This window comes from Balaenoptera acutorostrata, chromosome 16 (genome assembly GCF_949987535.1).
Source record: "Balaenoptera acutorostrata chromosome 16, mBalAcu1.1, whole genome shotgun sequence".
In the NCBI taxonomy this organism is placed as follows: Eukaryota; Metazoa; Chordata; class Mammalia; order Artiodactyla; family Balaenopteridae; genus Balaenoptera; species Balaenoptera acutorostrata.
Window position 1 is genome coordinate 80,787,849 of NC_080079.1, and position 22,387 is coordinate 80,810,235.

Consider the following 22,387-nt stretch of genomic DNA (forward strand, 5'->3'; position numbering starts at 1 on the left):
CCCTGGGGTATGAGGTTTTCTGTTACTCCAGTGGTTCAGACTTGGAGTTCCAACCACAGGAGCTCTGGCCCAACCCCCGGCTTGTGAACCAAGATCCTGCAAGCCTCGTGGGGTGGCAAAAAAAAAAAAAGAAAAAGGAAAAAGAAAAAAGGAGCAGAACAGTAACAAAGAGAAAAAAAATAAAATAAGATTAGAAAACTAACAGATATGTTAGAAAGAATAAAAAAATAAAAATACAGATCAAACAACAACCGGAAGGTAAAAGAGAACCACAGTAGTAAAAAAGAGGAGTTTAAAAAAAAAAAAAGCCAGACAAGGCCTTGGCTATGGGGGTGAGGCTTATGCAGGGGTGGGGTTTAGGTGGTGGGTGGGGCCTATGCTTAGAACCCACAGGGCTGGAACAGGCCCTGCAGGGTGGTGGGGGGTGGGGCTTAGGCTCAACATAGCAGGAGGTGCCAGGAGTGCCTCTGTCCCTGGAGGGCGCAGTACCAGGTTCAGGACCCCAGCAGGCTCACTGGGCCTGAGTGAGCAGGGGAAATGCTAGGTGCCTTCCCCCCAAGTCCTCCGATCCCGGAGGACCCCTCCCCATTGGCCTTTCTTGTCCCCCCCACCCCCACCCCGCCCCATGCCCCTAGGACCCACGCAGCAGGAGAGGGCTCCGGAAAGCAGGGGGCCAGACCCCAACAGGCTTCCTGGAGCCGAGTGGGTGGGGGAAATGCCTGCGGTGCTTCCCCTTATCCCCCAGCCCCAGAGGGTCCCCCCTGTCCACCTCTTCTCCTCTTCCCCTCTTCCCCCTCCTCCCTCCCTCCCATGCCCCTAGGACCCATGAGGCCAGAGGGGGCCCTGGAGAACAAGAACGGATGACTAGGCTGAGAGCCCAGCAGGCTTCCCAGGGCCGAGTGGGTGGGGGAAATGCCCATGGCACCTCCCCTGATCCTCTGGTCTTGGAGGACCCCAACATCCCGCCTCTCCTCCCCGCACCTCCCTCCTATGCCCCTGGGATCAACGCGGACTGGAGGGGGCCTTGGAGGGAGGAGGACCTGGCCCGGGAGCCCCGCAGGCCTCCCGGGGCCCAATTGGACAGGGGAAATGCCTGATCCTCCGAGCCCCCGAGGGTCCCTCTAGACGTGGGAACCCCTCCCCCATCCCAGCCACCCCTCAGGGTGCCATTCCTGTCCGACCTCCACTTCTCCTCCCCCCTCACTCCCCCATGTCCTACCCAGTCGCTCAGGGGTTCCTCCCGTCACCTTGGGCGTCGAGGGCCCCCACCAGCGTCCCACTGGCACCCTAGTTGTGTCTCCATGTGTCCTTTAAAAAGCATATTAAAACTTAAAAAATTTTTAAACTAAAGTTCTAGTACATTTCTTGTTAGGATTATTCCTAAGTACTTTATCCTTTTTTGTTTTTTATTACAAATGAAATCTTCCGATCTTTTATATGTCCTTTGGTTCTTTGGCTCTTTCTTATATGAAAATGTTTTGATACCTTTCTAAATGTTGCCTCCCAGAGTTTTAACTTGCCTGTTTCTTTTAAGGGTAGGATCCATAACTAAACGTCGAGCTCCAAAAACAAATAAATGAGCTCTTCTTATGGGCTTGACATTGTTTTGGATACTACTGTTACTCTAAATGCTGTATTTTGTGTAATCTCAGATCTTCCCTAGGTATGTCACATGGTTGTGCTGTGTTGATCTTATTGTTGAGACTCTTTTTCATATGTGCTGTTATCATGCCATGACTTTTCAAGTCACTCTTTGAACTGTTGGTTTGGGGACTGACATGCAGGGCCATGCATGCCACCTCTGCATCTCTGCTACAGAATGTTCATCATCTATCCTGGAAAAATAGCTTGTGGCTAAGTGGCATTTTGAAGTAGAATATGGAAAAGTGGATTGGGCACATTTCCTTAACCTAAACAGGTGATGAAATACTGACAAAATTTAACAAGAAAAAGAAGGCTGTGTAAGTGCGGGATTCTTTAGGGTTGTGTAGCAATAAGCACAGTAAAAATGAAGTTTGAGATGCCAAGCACTTAGGCCACTTGGTGCTGGGTGGTGCTAGAGTGTCACGTGCAGGCCCTACTTACAGGGGAGTCATTTGGATGTTCTTTTCCCAGAGGAGCTCTATGGTGACTTTGAAGACCTGGAAACAGGGGATGTGCACAAGGGAAAATCAGGCCAGGATACTCAGGTATGACTTGGCCATGGCCAGCCATCAGCCACTGGTCCTTGATCTGTGGTCAGTATGTTCTGCAAGAGGCCCCATATGAGATGGATGGATTCCTTCCTAAAAGTGAAGAGGGTGGGAACGGACCAAAAGTTGTTGGTTTATTTGTTATTGTTAATTTTTTTGAGTGCTACCTATTACCTCTTCTTCTTGTTATGATTCTTCAGTCATTGAAAGTTTTAGCTCCTGGGTCACTGTCTTGCCATCATTCTCCTCCACTTAATTTTAAGTGCCGTTTTAAAAAAAAAATAATTCCCTGTCCTCCCTAATATTTGTTTAGAACAGTATCTGGGAGCATCTGGGTTGGGAACAGTTGCTATTATTTTTATTCATGTTTGGCATTCCCAGCCATATTAAGGAATGGCAGCTAATTGTAATGCAGATGTCTAAATGTCTCTTGTTGCAGTACATGTTATTTAGAGACAAAGGCTGTTTTATTTTGTTTTCATGATGATCATAACTAAGATTTTCGCAGCTCAAATAGAACTTTTAAAATCTGCCTTAATGTTTAAAGAAGAGGTCTCCACAAATTTTTACAAAATTTTCTCTTCTGGAAATTTAAGGTTGAAGATGTGGAGGAAGAAGTTAAAGAAGAAGTTGACCCCAATGCAGAGGAAAGTGCTAAGAAAAAGCATTTGGATAAAAAGAGAAAATTGAAAGAGATGTTTGATGCAGAATATGATGAAGGAGAAAACACATACTTTGATGACCTTAAAGGAGAAATGCAGAAACAAGCACAGGTGAGAAAACTCAGTTCCTATCAGCCTCATTTCAGGGCTGTAATAGTGCTGTGAATATGTAACTTTGATTAGGTCTTTGCACCCTGCCCGCTTCTGGGCCTCCTGTTTGGGCTCCTAGGTCAAGATGCAAATAGGTGTGTTTATTCATGCAGTTATCTAATTGTTTCTTCAGTCAGACATTCACCAGAAAAATATCAGTGTCTATTTTGTACCAAGCATTAAATGTTGCGGAAGCAGAAATGGCTGAGACAAGACCACCATTTTTGAGGATCTTACAGAGTAGTGATTTGAGACAGTGTGTTTATTTACATGCAAGCATTGCCTTAGTATTCTGATTACTACTCCCTGGAACCGTAATTGAATAATTTGAATGTATACGTGATTCTTGGCCTATGTGACTTATGCATATACCAGTGCTCTCTGGGGATGGTTTTCTGAAAACCCATCTTGGTCAGAGTTCAGAGGATACTTCGAATGTAAGGTCAGATGCAAAGATAAAGGGAGCCTGTGGAATGCTGAAAGGGAGATAGTGTGGCCCTGCCGTCCGGGGATGCTGAGCAGGCTGTTTGAGATGATGAACTGACTCTGGAGAAGGAGTCACAGAGATGTGTACAGTTGATGGCAAGTGTTTGAGATGTGCTTTGACAAGTGGGGCCACCAAGAATCCCTGTAAACGGGAGCATACCTTAATATGTCTTCTGCAGATTAAGTATATGATTTGTGAAAATGCAGCTGACAGGGTTTGCTCAACGTAGGTCTTCATCTAGTCAAAGAAGTATCTCCTGGTTAGTCATTAACATAGTGATTCAAAGTGTGTACTGACCTTTGATAGAAGTGACTAGGAAATGTAAGGCAGGTTCTGAAGTCTTTGCTTTAGGCCATTTATAATTTAAAATCACCTAGGGGCTTCCCTGGTGGCGCAGTGGTTAAGAATCCACCTGCCAGTGCAGGGGACACGGGTTCGATCCCTGATCCGGGAAGATCCCACATGCTGCAGAGCAACTAAGCCCGTGCGCCACAACTACTGAGCCTGTGCTCTATAGCCCACGAGCCACAACTACTGAAGCCTGCGCGCCTAGAGCCCGTGCTCCGCAACAAGAGAAGCCACCGCAATGAGAAGCCCGCGCACTGCCATGAAGAGTAGCCCCCCCCCAAAAAAAAAAAAAAAGAGTAGCCCCTGCTCGCCGCAACTAGAGAAAGCCCGTGCGTGCACAGCAATGAAGACCCAACGCAACCAAAAAATAATAATAATAAAATAAAATCACCTAAAACCTTGTGGATCATTGTAAAGAACTTCGAATTTTTTACTCTGAATGAAATGGGGGTCCATCGGGGGTTTTGAGTAGAGGAGAGACATGCATGATGTGCTTACCCCTTGAAAGGATTACCCTGGCACAAGTTCAGTAAGATTAACATGACTTACACTGGGGAGGGGGTGGGGGGTTGCAGTGATGAGAGGAAAGAAAGAGTCAAATTCTGGCTATACTTTTTTTGAAAGGTAGATCAATAGGATTTCCTGGTGGATTAAATGTGAGATGTGTGAGAGGGGAGATAAGGATGACTTACTGGAGGGATTGGGTTGTCATCAGTAAGATAGGAAAGCCTTTCATTGATGTCAGTCTACCTGGGAAGGTGAAGTTTGGATCTGTTAGGTTTGAGATACCTTTCAGACAAGAGGAGCGTCAGGTGGTCAGTTCTGGAGAGCTGTTGAGGCCAGGGACTTAAATGTGATGTACTCAGGATCTGGGTGCTTTTTAAAACTATGAGATAGGTGGAATGACCTGGGGAGTGAGCATGGAGTCAGGAGAGGAGAGGACCAGGACTGGGTACTTCAGGAGACTAGGCAGAGACAAGGAAGCAGCAGTGGAGACTGCGCAGCTCTCAGGAGATAGAAGAAATGTAAGAGGACATGAAGTATGCTGGAAACCACTGTAGAAGGAAGTGATAAATTGTTTCAAATCCTGCTGATGTGTTAACTACAGTGAAGACAGAATTGAGCACTGGATTAAGCACATGGAGGCTTTAGTGACTTTGGCAAGCATTTCAGTGGAGTATTGGTTCAAGTCCAGTTTTAGGGGATTTATGAGAATATGAGCAGCGTAACTGGAACCAGACTTTAGAAAACTTCTGTGGCATTTTGCTTCAGAGATAAGCAGAGAAATGGGGCAGTAGTGAGAGGAAGTGGAGTCAAAAGGTTTTAAGATGAGAGAAATAACAGGAAAGATTTGTTGGAATAAAGTCCAACAAGAGTGGATGATCTAGGGTGCAAGTAAAGCTTGGCATTAAATAGAGGCATGGATAATCTCTAACAGCTGCCTAGTAGAGCTTCCTGTGATTAAGGAAATGTATATCTTACTGTCTAATATTGTAGCCGCCTAGCCACATGTTGATACTGACCACTTGAAATACAGTTAATGTGATTAAATGACTGAATTTTAAATTTTTATTTAATTTCAACTTAAATAGCCATGTGTGGCTACTATACTGAACAGTGCAGAGCTGTAATAAAAGGCTGAATATGGGTGTAAACCCTGGTAGAGGGGCTAACTGTGGAAGTTCTTTTAGGTTGCTTAAATTTTGAGTGAATTAGGAAACAGTCAACAGCTGAGAGTGAGGATGAGGGAGGAGGTACTGGGTGTTTGATGAAAAGAGAAAAAGTGTGAAATAATTGGGAGAGTAAGAAAAGAAAGTGTGGATGGGGAAGTTCAGAGTGTTTGTCAACCAACATTAAGGGCTGCTTTCAGAGTTGTTTGTATTTACTGTAGTATAGCTTGGAGCAACAGAGAAGAAAACAGTTGGGGCATATCCTGAACAAACTGTATAGATAAAACATACATTATTTTTAATTAGGATAAAGCCTAAGCAATTCTGTACATGGTTCCTTTATTTAGAAATTGCTCTTTTTTAAAAATGTTAATCTTACATTTATTAAAAGTAACAACATTATGGGTTTTTAATTGTTTTTGGTTTTTTTCCCCCCTCTCATGTATAGCTTAACCGGGCAGAATTCGAAGATCAAGATGATGAAACCAGAGTTCAGTATGAGGGTTTTCGACCTGGGATGTATGTCCGAATTGAGATAGAAAACGTCCCCTGTGAATTCGTGCTTAACTTTGACCCACATTACCCAATTATTTTGGGTGGTTTGGGCAATAGTGAGGGCAATGTTGGATATGTACAGGTAGGTACCCTTCACTGTATGCTTAACGACTGAGGTTCTTTGGTCATACTTATACCAGTAATCTTACTGAAATCTCTTCTCCTTTCAGATGCGTCTGAAGAAACATCGTTGGTATAAGAAAATCCTCAAGTCCCGAGATCCAGTCATTTTTTCTGTAGGGTGGAGGAGGTTTCAGACCATCCCACTTTATTATATTGAAGACCACAATGGAAGACAAAGGCTTCTGAAATACACCCCACTGCACATGCATTGTGGAGCAACCTTTTGGGGTAAAAAGGGATTAGAATAAACTTGCTTGTAGGTTAATTTAAATCTTTTAGGCTTTATCATTATAGTTTTGCTTTTTTCCTTTCATGAAATCCCAATTCATAAGATTTTTCTCTTTTTTTTGGATTGGAGTATATATGTAAAGCAGAATCCAGAATGTGTGGTTCACTGTATTTTTTTTTTTTTTCCTGTTTCCTTTAAGGTCCTATCACTCCACAGGGTACTGGGTTCTTGGCAATACAGTCTGTCAGTGGCGTAATGGTAACTATCTTTGATGGTTTATTTTATAGATTGTGTTTGAGAAATAATGTCTTGATTATGGAATATGTACCTGAAACTTTAAGTTGAAAATTATTCAAGTATTTATGGTAAACTTCTCTTTGCTTTTAATTTTCCTGCTTTTAATTTTGCTTTTAAGTAAGGTGTGGGAGTAGAGAAGAGGGAAATAGAAGAATTGTAATGGTACTGATGACATTTTATATTTTTATGCTTTTATATTTTATGCTTTTTAATATTTTTCTAAAAATATTTAAGCAGTGCTCACCATGAGCTAACCACTCGACTAGGTTCTGGCATACATTGGATACCAGCTAGACATAAGACTACCCCCTAGTAATCTGGTTTAGCAAGGTATGTTCACACAGTCTTCATTTGACCAATCAGAGCAGGTTTTATTGGCCTCATTTAACAGAAAAGAAAACAAAATAATGGGCAAATGGAGTCCATCCTGAATGTCCAAAATTTAACTTCTCAAACATTTTAGCCAAATTTTCATAATCCCTTTCATTCATTCATCTTTGTGAAACTGTGTTACTATGAAATCACCCTCAGGAAGATGCTCAAGATATCATTAATTTTGGCGTACATGTATTATAGTTTCAGATAGCTTTTGTTAAAATACTGTTTTGCATGTTCATATATTCTTTCTTACTTTTTCTTAGGTGATTGTAAGTGAATTGCACTTTGGTAATTTGTTGCATTACAGAGAAATGTAGTTCTTCTCTTGCTGACATTATTCCTGAATTCACATTTTGGGGGTTCCTTTTTAGGCTGATTTCCGGATAGCTGCCACAGGAGTTGTCCTTGATCTGGATAAATCTATAAAAATTGTGAAGAAATTAAAGCTAACTGGTTTTCCATATAAAATTTTCAAGAATACTTCATTCATTAAGGTATATATATATATATATATATATATCTGTATATTCATATGCTTATAAATGTGTATATTGTTAAAGGAGGAATGAAATATTCTAATACAGGTCTAAGATATAGTTCTAATGTTTTCAGAAAACTATTTGAAATCTTTTATAAACTTGGTCTTTGATATTTTTAGTTTACTTCTTTATATTTTATATTCTTTATATTTAGTTTACTTCTTTAGATTTCTGAGCATATTTAAGTAACACAGAGCAGTATAACATGGGAGGGTAGTTTGAGCAACATTAATTGAAAATTTCATCAGTAGAGGGTGTTTCCATTAAAAACACAGAGTTAAGATGATCATAAAATGTTCTTATAATATAAGGTAATACTACCATCAGCATTTATCTTGCTGTCTCTTTATTTTCTGAGTGTGTGCACCTAAGTAATAGGATATGAACTGTCGTCAAGCCCTGTGAGATGACAGCAAAGGCCATCTAGGCCAGTTCAGACCAATAAATATCTTTTTGATCTTCTTTTCTACAAAGATAGCAGTGATGAACATGTTAATGAGCCCACAGTAGAGTCTTAATTAGTGTTATTTCAGGGAAGTTAGAGTTGTATTCCTTTTGACCTAGTAATTCCACCTTTAGAGGGAAAAATATAGTTGATTTTTTTATCACCTTTCAATGAATTATTTTTTGTTTTTTAACCAAGGATATATTTATGAACTAAGAAGTAAAATATCTGACTTTGTGTGTATGTATTTTTTTAATATATATATGTATATGTATATATATACCTGTAGGGAATGTTTAATTCTGCTTTGGAAGTCGCCAAATTTGAAGGTGCTGTGATTCGAACTGTCAGTGGAATAAGGGGACAGATCAAGAAGGCGCTCCGGGCTCCAGAAGGAGCCTTCCGGGCCACCTTTGAGGATAAACTGCTGATGAGTGGTAAATATCCTTTGTGGTGTATTCTTAACAGCATGTTACCTACCATTCACTATTGATTTCTAGTCAGTGTGAACTATAGGTGGTAGTTTAGGTCTTTAGAAACAGGAGTCAGCTGTAGCTCTCCCCAGCTGGAGCATCTTGTGTACCACTCCCAGCCACACCCAGAAAAAGCTTTGTGTTATTCAAAAGTAGTTCACTTGGTGAAGTCTGTCTTCAAATACTGTGCAACCAGCTAGAGAAGTTTGGAGTGAATATTTTGTTCTTTTGTTTACCAAGATGGATATGAATCTTCTTTTGAAAATGTTAATGTAAATTTCCTCTCTTTCCAGACATTGTCTTCATGAGAACTTGGTATCCTGTCTCTGTTCCAGCCTTCTATAACCCAGTAACATCTTTGTTGAAACCAGCTGGTGAGAAAGACACCTGGTCAGGAATGCGGACAACTGGTCAACTCCGGCTCTCCCATGGCATCAAACTAAAGGCCAGCAAGGATTCTCTGTATAAGGTACAATCAATCACCCATGTGCTCTGTAGATGGGTGTCACCCAGAAGCTTCATATGTAATGTTTCTTGTGGTTTGAATTTTCAAGTAGAAAGTCTAACATTAAATTTGAATGAACATGTTGTACATTCGTAGACTATTTTGGAAGGAACACAGGACAAGTGGTAATAGTGGTTTTCTGTGGATTGGAAAGGAGACTTAAACTTTTCACTGTATATACCTCTTTTGAACTTTTTGTTTGGTACTATATACATGTATTAATTTGAAAAACATTAATGTACTGATTCTTATTGAAGCAAGGGGGAGGGGTTTTTTGAGAGTTTTAATAAACTTTTTATTGAAGTGTTAACATACACACAGAAAAGTACACAAATAATAAGTGTATACAGCTCATTGAATTTTAGCATACCTAAGTTGCCATCGCCTGGATCAAGCAATAGAATTACCAGCACAATAGAAGTCCCCCTTGTGACCTCTCCCAGTCACTACCCCACCTCCACCTCAGAGATAGCCGCTATCCCAACTCCTGACATGGAAATTCCTTCTGCCTTTTTTTGAGTTTTATAAAATATACCACGTACTGTTTTGCCTGGTTTCTTTCCTTCAGTATTATGAGATTCATCCATGTTCTTGTATATAGCAGACATTTATTTGTTTTTTTCGTTGAGTAGAATTTCATTGTATGAGAATGTCGGTTTTATCCATTGATGGACAGTGTTTTGAATTTTTGGCTATTATAAATGCTGCCCTGAACACTTATATGCAACTTGTTTGGTGTGCATGTGCACACAGTTCCATTGCATAGATCCCCATGGGTGGGATTGCCAGGTTACAGGATACATGTGTTCAACATCAGTGTGTGATCCCTGTAGTATACTGAAATACCAGGTTAGACTTGAACAGCTTATCAGAGTTCTAGTTATTCCACATCCTTTCCAGTAGTTGGCCTCATCAGTATTTTAAAATGTTAAGTTCTCAGTGCCTGTCTGGATTCCCATTTTCATTCAAGTTTTGGTCTCTGAGAACGTCCATTATTTTGTTCACAGGTTAACAATGCATTTGAAAAGATTTGTTTGTGTTAATGCAGGATATTTAATTGTTTTGTAATAAGAGGGTAATTCAGGGTATTGGTCTGCCATCCTGCTAGAAACAGAAGTTTTCCAGACATTAGTTTTTCTGTAACATAGTTAATAAAATTTGAATCACATTGCCATGAATTTCTCTTAAAATATACTTCAGGACATAGTACCTGTTGTCCAGTCTGTGGTGCTTACTTGTTTTTGAGAAGGAGATTTCTCTGATTTCTTTCATTCTAAAATATTTTGGTTTCTTAAACAGAGAATATTGAATATTATTGTGGGTGATGTCTTTAACAGTAAATTCATAAAGATACAGCAGACATATTCTCTATATAGTTGTCGACCTTGGTAAAGGTCTAGGGCAAAACTTTCAACTTATTAACTACTTCTGAGGCAGGTAAGAATTTTGGTCATCTCAATTTAAGCATAGAATTTGGTTAGCTTGAAAACTGAATGTAGAAGGAGTTTTGCCTTCATTTGTCATTTAAATGTCACTCTTCTCAACCAGCCTTCTATTAGAAACAGAATAAAGTTAAACTTCTTAATGAGAATCAGGGATGGGGGCATTTCAGCTGCTCATTGGAGGAAGAACTATGTCCTTAAATCCAGAGAGGTTTATAGTCAAGATGAAAAGCTAGTTATTCTTGTTAGGCTAGAAAAAACCGTCTCAGTGCCCCAAAGATAAGGCCAGAGTTTTCCATTAACAGAAACTGTGGATCTTTTCATCTGCTCTGTTGAGATCCTATCGTCCATACTGTAGATACTGGGCACAGTTGATTTCTTGGAAGAATTGTAAATATGTATATTCTATATATTCCTTTGTTTTGCCTGCAGCTGTGCATGCCCATTGAGGCAATATATATTTGATGGATGATTGAGTCCTCATTTCTGATGGTCAGCAAACTGTGGTGTTACTGATCTTGTGGAAAAATCAACCCATTGAGAAGATTTTATGCAAGTTTTAAATGCACATAGATCATAATATAAATATGTCACAGTCTTTGTTTTATTTTTCTTTTTCAGCCAATTGTGAGGCAAAAGAAACATTTTAATTCACTGCACATTCCAAAAGCCTTGCAGAAGGCCCTGCCATTTAAGAGCAAGCCCAAGACCCAAGCAAAGGCAGGCAAGATTCCGAAGGACAGACTGAGACCAGCTGTCATACGGGAGCCTCATGAAAGGAAGGTACTGTTGATGGACGGCTTCCAGCATGTTGCATTTAGATGTGAAAATAATGCTTTCAGTAACACACTTGGCATTTTTACTGCATTCTCACTTTTCATTAGGAAAGGATAAGGGCCAGACTTATTCAAGGCACTAGATTTGGAAGTTAGAAGAAAGGCCGGAGTCCATTTCGCTTCTTTTGTTTAGTCATGCTCTGCCTTATGCATTTTAATGGGGAAAAATAGGCACACAGCTGGCAAATCACTCTTAGTTGTACAGAGTATCCACAGAGCGATTTAACAAAGGTGGTTTTGTGGTCAAGGCCATTATTTAAGTATTTTGCTAAGTAAATATGCTCCTACTTATATTTCCATGCAAATTACAATTTCCTAGTTCACGATAAATTTTCACTAGGTTAATATTCATTTGGATCATGAATTGATTGTAACTGATGCCATCAGCTGTGGTGTTTAGGCCCCCTGAAACTTAGAAGGAAAGCATGCTGTAGCTGTAAGAATATTCTGATGCTCACTGGGTTTTGCCCTTGTCAGATCCTTGCGCTGCTGGATGCTCTGAGTACAGTGCACAGTGAGAAGGTGAAGAAAGCCAAGGAGCAACGGCATCTACACAACAAAGAACACTTCAAAGTGAAGCAGAAGGAGGAAGAAGAGAAACTGAAGCGACAGAAGGACCTCAGGAAGAAGCTCTACCGAATTCAGGGTCAGAAAGAAAGAAGAAATCAGAAGTCCAGCCTGAAGGGGCCTGAGGAGCAATTGAAGTGATCTGCAGACAGACAGACAGACAGTCATTTGAATCTGCAGTGATGAATGGTTTCATATATTGCAGTACTTTTAAATAACAAGTCAGGGGAGTGGAACCTAAGCACAACCTCTTTGTTGGATTTATTGCCTAGACTGTGCCTTTGAGAGGAGAAATGGAGACTGCTGATAGGACGCCTGTTCATTCTCAACATCTGGGTTATGTCAAAATAAAGCGATATAATTTATGGTTTTCTAGATTCCCTCACATTCCTCTTACCTGTCTCAGTTTAATTTTGTGCTACAAAAGTATCATTAAAATATCTTCTTGTTAATTTTGGCTTAGTAGTTTTCATTAGGGATGAATGCTTGATAATTGCTTACTCTACCACCTTCATGATGAGTCTTCCAGAAGGGAAAAAATATTAACTAGAATCCTCAGCATTAAGGTAAAATTTTAGAGAAGGATATATAGTTATTTTTATTTTTTTGTCTGTCATATGTTATATTCTTTGATTATTGACCCTAATGGACATTTTAACATCTTATTTCACATGTTTTTCAAGTTAGTATAATAGCTAGTTAACACTAAATACTGTTTTAATGCTTTTAGACTAGGGATGACATCTGTGGAGGTAGTTAGGCATTCTCTGCAGTTCCTGTTGATATACCCTCTGGGTCTAAAATGCATGCCTGAGAGACATCAACACCTAGCTGGGAGTGGGTAGAATCATCTAGGAATAGGAAGGGATCAAGATGAAACAGTCAGGTCTTAGTCCAGCGTTCTTTCCATTAGTTCAGTATCTTCACATACATCAAAGAACATCACCAAGTCCAACCCGCATATGCAGGCCAGCGCCCAAGAAGCCCAAGTGATCCTGCTGAGATGTCCATTTGACTAAAAGCTGAGCAGGTCCAGCTTAGCAAGGCTGTGCACAGAAGCCAGACACGTAACTGACATGAACAAAGAGGGCAGCCTGTCTTTCCCAGTGTCTTAGACTACTACACGCAGACTTGACCATCCCAGTACTAGGTGCAGGGAGGGTCTGGGTAGGGCTCCAGGCTCTGCCACTCTTCATGGTGTGACTCTGGGTAAGTTCCTGAGTATCTTGGAGTTTCAAGTTTCTTATCTGTAATATGGGGATGATAAACTAATCTTGCAGTCTGTGAGGATTTAATGAGACAAAATGCAAAGTGACTGGTACAGAACAGATTTTTAAATTTTTTGTTTCTCCTTCTGGTCCCATTTTAAAGAGTTGTATAGGTCTGTGAATTTGGACACTTATATAGGTTTTAAAACATACCTATATATTCATGTAATCAACACCACTGTCAAGATACCAAACAGTCCCATCTCTCCAAAGCACTTCCTCATGCTATGCAGCCCAAGCCTTCCCCACTTCCCCACTCCCCACTACCAAAAAAACTGATGTGTTTTTTTTTTTTTAAGATTTATTTATTGATTGATTGCTATGTTGGGTCTTCGTTTCTGTGCTAGGGCTTTCTCTAGTTGCGGCAAGCGGGGGCCACTCCTCATCTTGGTGCGCGAGCCTCTCACCATCGTGGCCTCTCTTGTTGCAGAGCACAGGCTTCAGACGGGCAGGCTCAGTAATTGTGGCTCACGGGCCCAGTTGCTCCGTGGCATGTGGGATCCTCCCAGACCAGGGCTCGAACCCGTGTCCCCTGCATTAGCAGGCAGATTCTCAACCACTGCGCCACCAGGGAAGCCCTGATGTGTTTTTCATCACTACAACTTTGTCATTTCAAGAATATCATGTAAGTGGAACAATATGGTATGTACTCTTTTGAAATTGGCATCATATCTTTGAGATTCATCCCAATTGTCCTGTGTATCAATGGTGCGTTCCTTTTGATTACTAAATAGTTACCAGCTGTACAGACAGGCCACAGTTGGTTATCCATTCTCCAGTGGAAGAGCATTGTGGTTGTTTCTAGTTTGGGGCAATTATGAATGTAGCTGCTGTAAATATCTGTGTAGAGGTTTTTGTGTGAACATAAATTTTCATTACTCCAGGGTAAAAATACCCAGGAGTAGCGCTTCTGGGTCATATGGTTTAAAAGAACTGTCAAACTGTCTTCTGGAGGGGCTGTACCATTTTGCATTCCATCTCACTGGTTTTCATTTGCATTTCCCTAATGACCAATAATATTGAGCATGTTTTCATATGCTTACTTGCCTTTCATATACTGTGTCCTCTTTGGTGAAGTTTATGTTCAAGTCTTTTGCCTACTTTTTATTTGGATCATTTTCTTGTTGTTGATTTTGAGAGTTTCTTATATATTTTGGAAGCAGTCCTTTGTCACGTATGTGATTTGCAGATACTTTCTCCTAGTCTATTGCTGTCTTTTCGTTCTCTTAACAGTGTCTTTTGCAAAATTTAAAATATTTGTCAAGCCTAATTTATTACTTTTTTTCTTTTATGAATCATGCATTTGGTGTCATGGCTCAGAACTCTTTTCCTAACCACAGATCATGAAATTTTCTCCTATGTTTTCTTCTAAAAGCTTTATAGCTTTACGATTTTCATTTTGAGTTAACTTTTATATAAGGAGTGAGATTTAGGTTGGGGTATTTTTTTTTAACTTACAGACAACAAATTGTTCTAATACCATTTGTTGAAAGGCTATCCTTTCTCCATTGAGATACCTTTGCATCCTTGTCAAAAATCAGTAGGGCATATTTGTGAGGGTATATCCTGGGCTCTCTGTTCTGTTCCGTTCTTTGATTGATGCGTCTATACCTTTGCTGCAAGATCTTGATTATTGTAGCTTTACAGTAAGTCTTAAAATTGGGAAGTGTGATTCCTCTAAATAAATTTATTTCTCTTTTTCAAAATTGTTGCAGCTGTTCTAGGGCCTTTCCCTTTTGGTATAAATTTTAATAAGCTTGCCTACATTTATCAAAAAATCCTGCTGTGATTTTGATTGCATTAAATCTGTAGATCAACTTGGAGAGTATTGACATTTTCACTCTGTTGGGTCCTCCAATCCATGGCATATCTCTCAATTTATGTAGGACTTTTTTTGCCTTCAAACTGTTTACTGCTAGTTTTTAGAAAAACGACTGATTTTTGTATGTTGAGCTTACATTCTGTGACGTTACTAGGCCCATTTATTAGTTCTAGACCTTTCTTGTGGAGGAGGGGAACACATTCCTTGGGATTTTATACTTAGACTATCATGTTGTCTGCAAGTAGAGACAGTTTTTATTCCTTCCTTTCCAACTGTATGCCTTTTTTTCTTATGTGTTACACTGGATAGGACTTCCAGTATAATGGGAAATTGGACTGTTCAATGTGGGCATCCTTGCTTTGGTCCCGATTTTTTTGTAGATGCTCTTTCTCAGTTTGAGGAAACTCCTTTCCATGCCTGGTTAGCTGGGAATCTTTATCATGAATGAATGTTGAATTTTGCCAAATGCTTTTTCTTCATCAATTTATATAATCATGTGGTTTTTCATCTTTCAATTGTTAATATGATGATTACATTGATTTATTTTTCAAATATTGAACCATATTTGAACCTATATAGATATTGCATCAAGTGTAGCAAACAAAATATTAAAAAATAATATTTACAATTGAGTGACGTTTATCCCAATATTGTATCCCTGGATGATGTATTATTATTTTAATATTTTGCTAGATTTCATGCACTAATGTTTTGTTGAGGATTTTTGCATCTATATTTATAAGGGATATGGTTCTGTAGAGTTCTTTTGTCTTTTATCTGATGATGGTATCAGGGTAATGCTGGCCTTATAAGATGATTTGGGAAATGTTCCCTCTCCTTTTATATTCTGGAATTGATTGGGTAGAATTGTTGTTATTTCTTCTTTAAATGTTTGATAGAATTTGTCAATGAGGGAATTCCCTGGCGGCCCAGTGGTTAGGACTCTGTGCTTCCACTGCAGGGGGGCATGGGTTTGACCCCTAGTCAGGGAAATAAGATCCCGCAAGCTGCGTGGTACAACCAAAAAAAAAAAAAACAGAATTTGTCAATGAAACCATCTAGGCTTGGACATTTAAAAAAATTTTTTTTAACAATGAATTTAATATCTTTAATAGTTACAGGGCTATTCAGATTATTTTATCTTGAGTGAATTATGGTAGGTTATGAAATGGAATTGATTTATTTCACCTAAGTTGTCAAACTTATAAGTATAAAGTTATTTGTAGGAAGGATTCGCTTATTACCCTTTTACTATCTTTTGGGTCTGTAGTGATATTACCTCTTTCGTTCCTGATATTGGTAATTTGTGTCTTCTCTACTTTTGTTCTTTTGTTCAGTCTTCCTAGAAGTTTATTAATTTTATTGATTTTTTTTCAAAGAACGAGCTTTGGGTTTCATTGATTTTCTCTATTCTTTTGCTGTTTTCAATTTCATTGGTGTCTGCTCTTTATTTCTTTTCTTGCACTTGCCTTGATTTTTTTCTGTTCTTTTTTCCTAATGTCTTAAGATTGAAGCTTAGATTAACGATTTGAGACCTTTCTTCTTTTCTAATATAAGCATTCAGTGCCATACATGTCCCTGTAAGCACTGTGTAGCTGCACGTCCCAACCAGACCTCTGTGGGCTGTGGTCACAGTGTCAGTTCCATTTACAAAGTCCTTGCAGTGTTATTTGGGTCGGTCCCACGTGTGGATTACCCGTAGCCCGTGTAGGACCGGGACATTGATCTATCTCTTAGGCCCATTCTCAGAGTCAATGATATGCTCTTTAGAGTCAGATCTATGCATGCACAGCTCAGCAGGGAGCCCAGGAGCTCATTAACAAATTTTGGGGGTCACTGTCCTGAACTCCTCCCGTTCCATGATTTCCTGGTACTTTCCAGTCACCTGGGCTCTCCTTTTTAGCCCTCCATCCAAGACACTGCAGCTTCCTTACCATGGCTGTGCCCACATCCAGGGTCAAGCAGTCAAAGGACAGAGAGTAAGAAAACAATGGTTAAAAGAAAACAACAAACCCACCCTACTTGGATCAAAAAAAAGGGTGTGCCTGTAGGCTGCAGGGGGCTGGGGCAGGGGAAAATGGAGTAGAGAAGAGGGGGGATTTCTTGCACTCTTCTCTGGGTGTTAGGAGACACTTTTCTGCTCCTCAGCCAGAACCGGAGGGCTTTCCTGAGCGCTCTGTTTGCACCTATGTCCACCTCCGAGTTCAGGCTGCCTTGAGTGAGGAGAACTGTGAGGTACTAGGGAAGGGAAAATGGTAAAACTCACCACCGGCTCAGTGTTACTTTGAATTATGGTCTCCTGTCCCAATTCTCCTGCTGTTATTTGATTTTAAAAGTCCTCAAGTAGCTTCTCCGTGCAGTCTATTCAGCTTTTACACTTGCGTTTCAGTGGGAAACAGAGCAAAATGTACTTACTTACTCCGTTTTTCCCTGATCTGAAATCCTCTTTGTTTTTCTCCTTAAATTCCTACAAGTAAGATTCGGAGGCCATTTTTTAAAAATGCTTTTTATTTTAAAATAATTAAAGATCCACAGGAAGTTGCCAAAAAAGTACAGGGAGGTTCCTTGTGCCATTCCTCCAATGCTATCATCTGGCATAACTGTAATACAATATCAAAATCAGGAAATTGACCTTGGTAAGGTCAATAAGCTCCACAGAGCTTATTCAGATCTCATGAGTTATTCATGTACTAATTTGTGTGTGTGTGTTACTCTGTGTGATATTATTGTGTGTGTAGCTTTGTATGTGTGTAGCTTTGATGATCACAATCATGATACAATCATGATACAAAACTGTGCCATCACTACAAGGCTTCCTCATGCTACCACTTTAGAGCCACACACCCTCTCCGCATCCCTAACCTCTAACAACTATTAGTCTGTATTCTGTCTATTTATGTTACTTCACAACTTTATGGAATCATATAGTTTGTATCCTTTTAAAATTGGCTTATTTCACTCAGCATAATTTCCTTGAGTTCATCCAAGTTGTTGCTAGTATTAATACTCTCTTCCTGTTTAATGCTGGATAGTATTCCATAACGTCTATTATGTTCTGCAGTTTGTTCAGCATTCACCATTGAAGGACATTTGAGTAGTATTCCATAATGTCTATTATGTTCTGCAGTTTGTTCAGCATTCACCACTGAAGGACATTTGAGTAGTATTCCATAATGTCTATTATGTTCTGCAGTTTGTTCAGCATTCACCATTGAAGGACATTTGAGTAGTTTCCAGTTTTTGGCTATTACAAACAAAGCTGCTATGAATGAATATACATGTATAAGATTCTGTGTAAAAATAAGTTTCCATTTCTCCTGTAAAAACTCCCAAGATTGCATTTTCTGGGTCAAATGGAAAGTCCATTTTTAATTTTAAAAGGTACTTCCAGGGACTTCCCTGCGTGTCCAGTGGTTAAGACTCTGTGCTTCCATTGCAGGGGGCACAGGGTTGATCCCTGGTCAGGGAACTAATCCCTCATGTGGCGCAGTGTGGCCAAAAATTAAAAAGAAAATAAAGGAACTTCCAAACAATTTTCCAGAGTGGCTGTACCATTTTACATTCTCACCAGCAACGTATGAATGCTCCAGCTTTCTGCATCCTTGCAAACATTTAGTGTTATTACTTTCTTAAAGCCATTCTAATAGGTGTGTAGTCATAATTCATTGTGGTTCTAATTTGAAATTCCTTAATGACTAATTATGTTGGCCATCCTTTCATGTGCTTATTTGCCATCTATATAGCCTCTTTGGTCAAATCTCTGTTCAAATCTTTGGTACATTTTCAATTTTGTTTATTTAATGTTGACTTCTGAGAGTTCTTTATAAATTCTAGACACAAGTTCTTTGTTAGGTATGTGATTTGCGAGTATTTTAACCCATCTGTAATTTCTCTTTTCATCATCTTAGGATCTTTTGCAGAGCAAAAACAATTTTAATTTTGATGGAGTGTGGTCCAATTTATCAACTTTTTCTTTTATGGATAATACTTTTGGTGTCAAGTCTAAGAACTCTTTGCCTTGTCTCTCCTCTCCCCTCCCCTTCTGCCAGTGCCTTGATCTTGGACTTCTCAGCCTCCAGAACTGTAAGAGAGAAACTTTGATTGTTTAAGCCACCCAGTTGAATGGTGTTTTTGGTCTAGGAGCCCAAATGGACTAAGACAGTGGGAGATAAAAAGAAAACCCAGGAGTTCAGTGCAGTGTCATCCCTCAAGTCCTCTGCTTCCCAGCCAGTCTGCTTTCCTCTTTCCACCTTATATATCTTTTATTTATTTTTATTTATTTATTAAAATTTTTTTTATCTATTAATTTTTATTGGAGTATAGTTGCTTTACAAGGTTGTGTTAGTTTCTCTTTCCACCTTACAGATTCCTTTTACGATTGTCTCTTAGATTATTTCCAGCGCATTTAGTCATATTTAGAGGGAAGGAGCAGGGACATGTGAGTGTACACCGTCTTGTCATGGAATGCCCAGTCAATCTTTCAAGTGTTTGGGACGTATTGTCACAATGTCTGTCCCTTGGGAAACGTGTGACAATTCATACTCCCACTGGCAATGTCTGCATGCATCCATTTTCTTCTTCCATGAAAAAACATCTGATGCTGTGATTTTGTTTTTAAATTTTGCTTCTTGTTCCTAATAAGATGGTTAATTAATATGGGCTGCTGGCTCTAGTCTATGAATCCAAACCTTGGAGATGCCACAAAAGGGATAATTAATTGCTAGAGCCCAGAACGAAGATGAAAACCCATGAGAAATCCCGTGGAGGCAGAGCCCAGTGGGGTGAGGGAGGGGAGGGGAGGCACATTCCAGTTGGAAGCTGCTGCTCAGCTACCCAGGGTCAGGCTGGGACAGCTTCTTTCCTACCCGCGCCCTGGGGTCCCTGCCTGCCTAGCACTGCTCTTGTGAGGAGGAGATCCTATGCCAGACACAGGCATCCAGGCAATGCCAGAGTAGCCCGGAACCTACCTGGAGTGAGTGCCACACCACCTCGGCAGGTTTGCGGGCTGCCTCATGGCACCTCCGCATCTGAGCGGATAGTCAATTACGATGCAGGTTGACAGCCCCTGGACAAAGACAGCACCCAGGCCGGAAGACAGGGAAGTTCCCTGAGGCCCAGAGTAGCCCCTCGGGAATGAGCAAAAAAGGGGAGGCTGAGCCAGGTAATCTCACCCTACTCTCTGCCCTGAGGAGCATCCTGCCCGCCTTCCCTAACCGTCCCTGGAAGGTGCTGCCTGGGGCTAAGGCTCCCGGCTCCTCCTCCCAAGTGACCGGCTAAGGTGGCTCACCTTCCTCAGGGAAAGTGAGCAGCTGTAGGGAAAAACGAGACACGTGAGAAGAGTAAACTCCGAGAGACAGAGACCACAAACTGAACACCAGAGGGAACAGATAAACAAGACAGGAAAAGCATTTACATGTGCATGATAAATATCCTCAGGAGGATATTGGAAATATGAGGCTAGATGATGCAGTTATGAAGAAGAACCAGCTGGGGTTAAATGGGTGTGAACAATGGAAGTGCTGATATGGTTAACTCAGTGGGAAGGTTAAAGGGCAGAAGAACAAATGAATGAACGGGGATCAAGTTGGGGGCTCTTCTGGAAAAGATGAGGAGGAGGCCAACGAGATGGAGAGTTAAGGAGGGGTGGAGGTGAGAAGGGAAGGCATTCACATTCATCTCATATGAGTGCCAGAGGGGGAGGAAAAGATCAACAGATAAGAGGAAATATTTGTAAAGTAACTGAGAATTTTCCCATTTCCGATTCCTGCCAGTGATGCACGTGCTCAGTGCTTTTAATTTTTGCCGGTCTGCTGGGTACAAGAAATATTTCATTATTGTTTAAATTTGCATTTTTATCAGATATCTAGAGGGCTTTAGCATCTCTTCAAGTGTTTATCAGCCATTCTCATATCTTCTGTAATTTGTGCATCTCCTTTGCTCATTTTTCTGTTGGGTTCTTGGCCATTAGTGACTTTGTAAAAGCTCCTTATATATTCTGGATGTAAACCCTGTGGCTGTTTACAAACCTTAAAAATATATTTTCCCTAATATGACACTTGTCTTTTGGGGTTTTTTTTAAAAGATTTTTATAAACATATATATATTATTTATTTATTTTTGGCTGCGTTGGGTCTTCGTTGTGATGTGCGGGCTTCTCATTGTGGTGGCTTCTCCTGTTGCAGAGCACGGGCTCAGTAGCTGTGGCTCATGGGCTCAGTAGTTGTGGCTCGTGGGCTCTAGGCGCATGGGCTCAGTAGTTGTGGCTCATGGGCTAAGTAGTTGTGGCTCACGAACTCTAGAGCGCAGGCTCAGTAGTTGTGGCGCATGGGCTTAGTTGCTCCACAGCATGTGGGATCTTCCCGGGCCAGGGCTCGAACCCGTGTCCCCTGCATTGGCAGGCGGATTCTTAACCACTGTGCCACCAGGGAAGCCCTGACACTTGTCTTTTGACAAATCCATGATGCCTTTCTTTGTATAGAGGTTTTAAACGTCCATAACATCAAATCTGGTATTTTCCTTTATGGCTTTGAGGTTTTGTGTCTTGTCAGGGTGAGTCATTCCTACCTATTTAATTACAAAAATGACCCTCTATTTTAAATATCCTCCTATTGTAAAAAAAAATCTTTCCATTTGTTTTCTAAATTTTTAATTTTTATTTTTAGCTTAAAATATTTAACTCGTAATTATTAAAGTATTACTTTTCTCTTCAAATTAATATTATCAAGCTATTAATTATTGGTTTTATTTACTTTTATTGATTTGTTTTTCATTTAGTTTATTTATTTAGTTTATTGAAGTAATATATGAACATATTTAGTTTGTAAACATTCCAACGATACAGGAATAGTGTAAAAAGAATGTTTTTCTCTTTAACTTCCTTCCAAATTCTCTGCTTCACAGCTAGCCACAGTGATCTGTCTGATGTGTATATTCCAGATCTTTTTTGGACACTTATATTCATGTATATTTATTTTCCTCCATGTGTTGTCTTTTTAAAAAAACACAAATAGGATTGTCTTGTTTGGAAGCTTTCTACTTTTTTTTTAATTGGGGTAGAGTTGTTTTACAATGTTGTGTTAGTTTCTGCTGTACAGCGAAGTGGAGTTCCCAGTGCTATACAGCAGATTCTCATTAGTTATCTGTTTTATACATATTAGTGTATATATGTCAATCCCAATCTCCCAGTTCATCCCATCCCCCTTTCCCCCCTTGGTGTCCATACGTTTGTTATCTACATCTGTGTCTCTATTTCTGCCTTGCAAACTGGTTCATCTGTACCATTTTTCTAGATTCCACATATATGCATTAATATACAATATTTGTTTTCTCTTTCTGACTTAACTTCACTCTGTATGACAGTCTCTAGGTCCATCCACGTGTCTACAAATGACCCAATTTT

The 22,387-nt window shown here is 40.1% G+C and overlaps 1 protein-coding gene across 1 annotated transcript in view; it reads left to right on the forward strand.

The window, feature by feature from the left end:
- The window catches only part of BMS1 (BMS1 ribosome biogenesis factor), a 45,653-nt gene extending 33,303 nt beyond the window's left edge, over positions 1-12,350 (forward strand). The window contains exons 11-20 of the mRNA XM_057530615.1: positions 2,116-2,189; positions 2,789-2,965; positions 5,958-6,146; positions 6,235-6,415; positions 6,616-6,674; positions 7,463-7,585; positions 8,365-8,512; positions 8,842-9,017; positions 11,117-11,278; positions 11,809-12,350. Of these exons, the coding sequence (XP_057386598.1) occupies positions 2,116-2,189; positions 2,789-2,965; positions 5,958-6,146; positions 6,235-6,415; positions 6,616-6,674; positions 7,463-7,585; positions 8,365-8,512; positions 8,842-9,017; positions 11,117-11,278; positions 11,809-12,039 (1,520 nt within the window). The 3' untranslated portion in view covers positions 12,040-12,350. The remainder of the gene's footprint in view (positions 1-2,115; positions 2,190-2,788; positions 2,966-5,957; positions 6,147-6,234; positions 6,416-6,615; positions 6,675-7,462; positions 7,586-8,364; positions 8,513-8,841; positions 9,018-11,116; positions 11,279-11,808) is intronic.
- Positions 12,351-22,387: the final 10,037 nt, after the last annotated feature.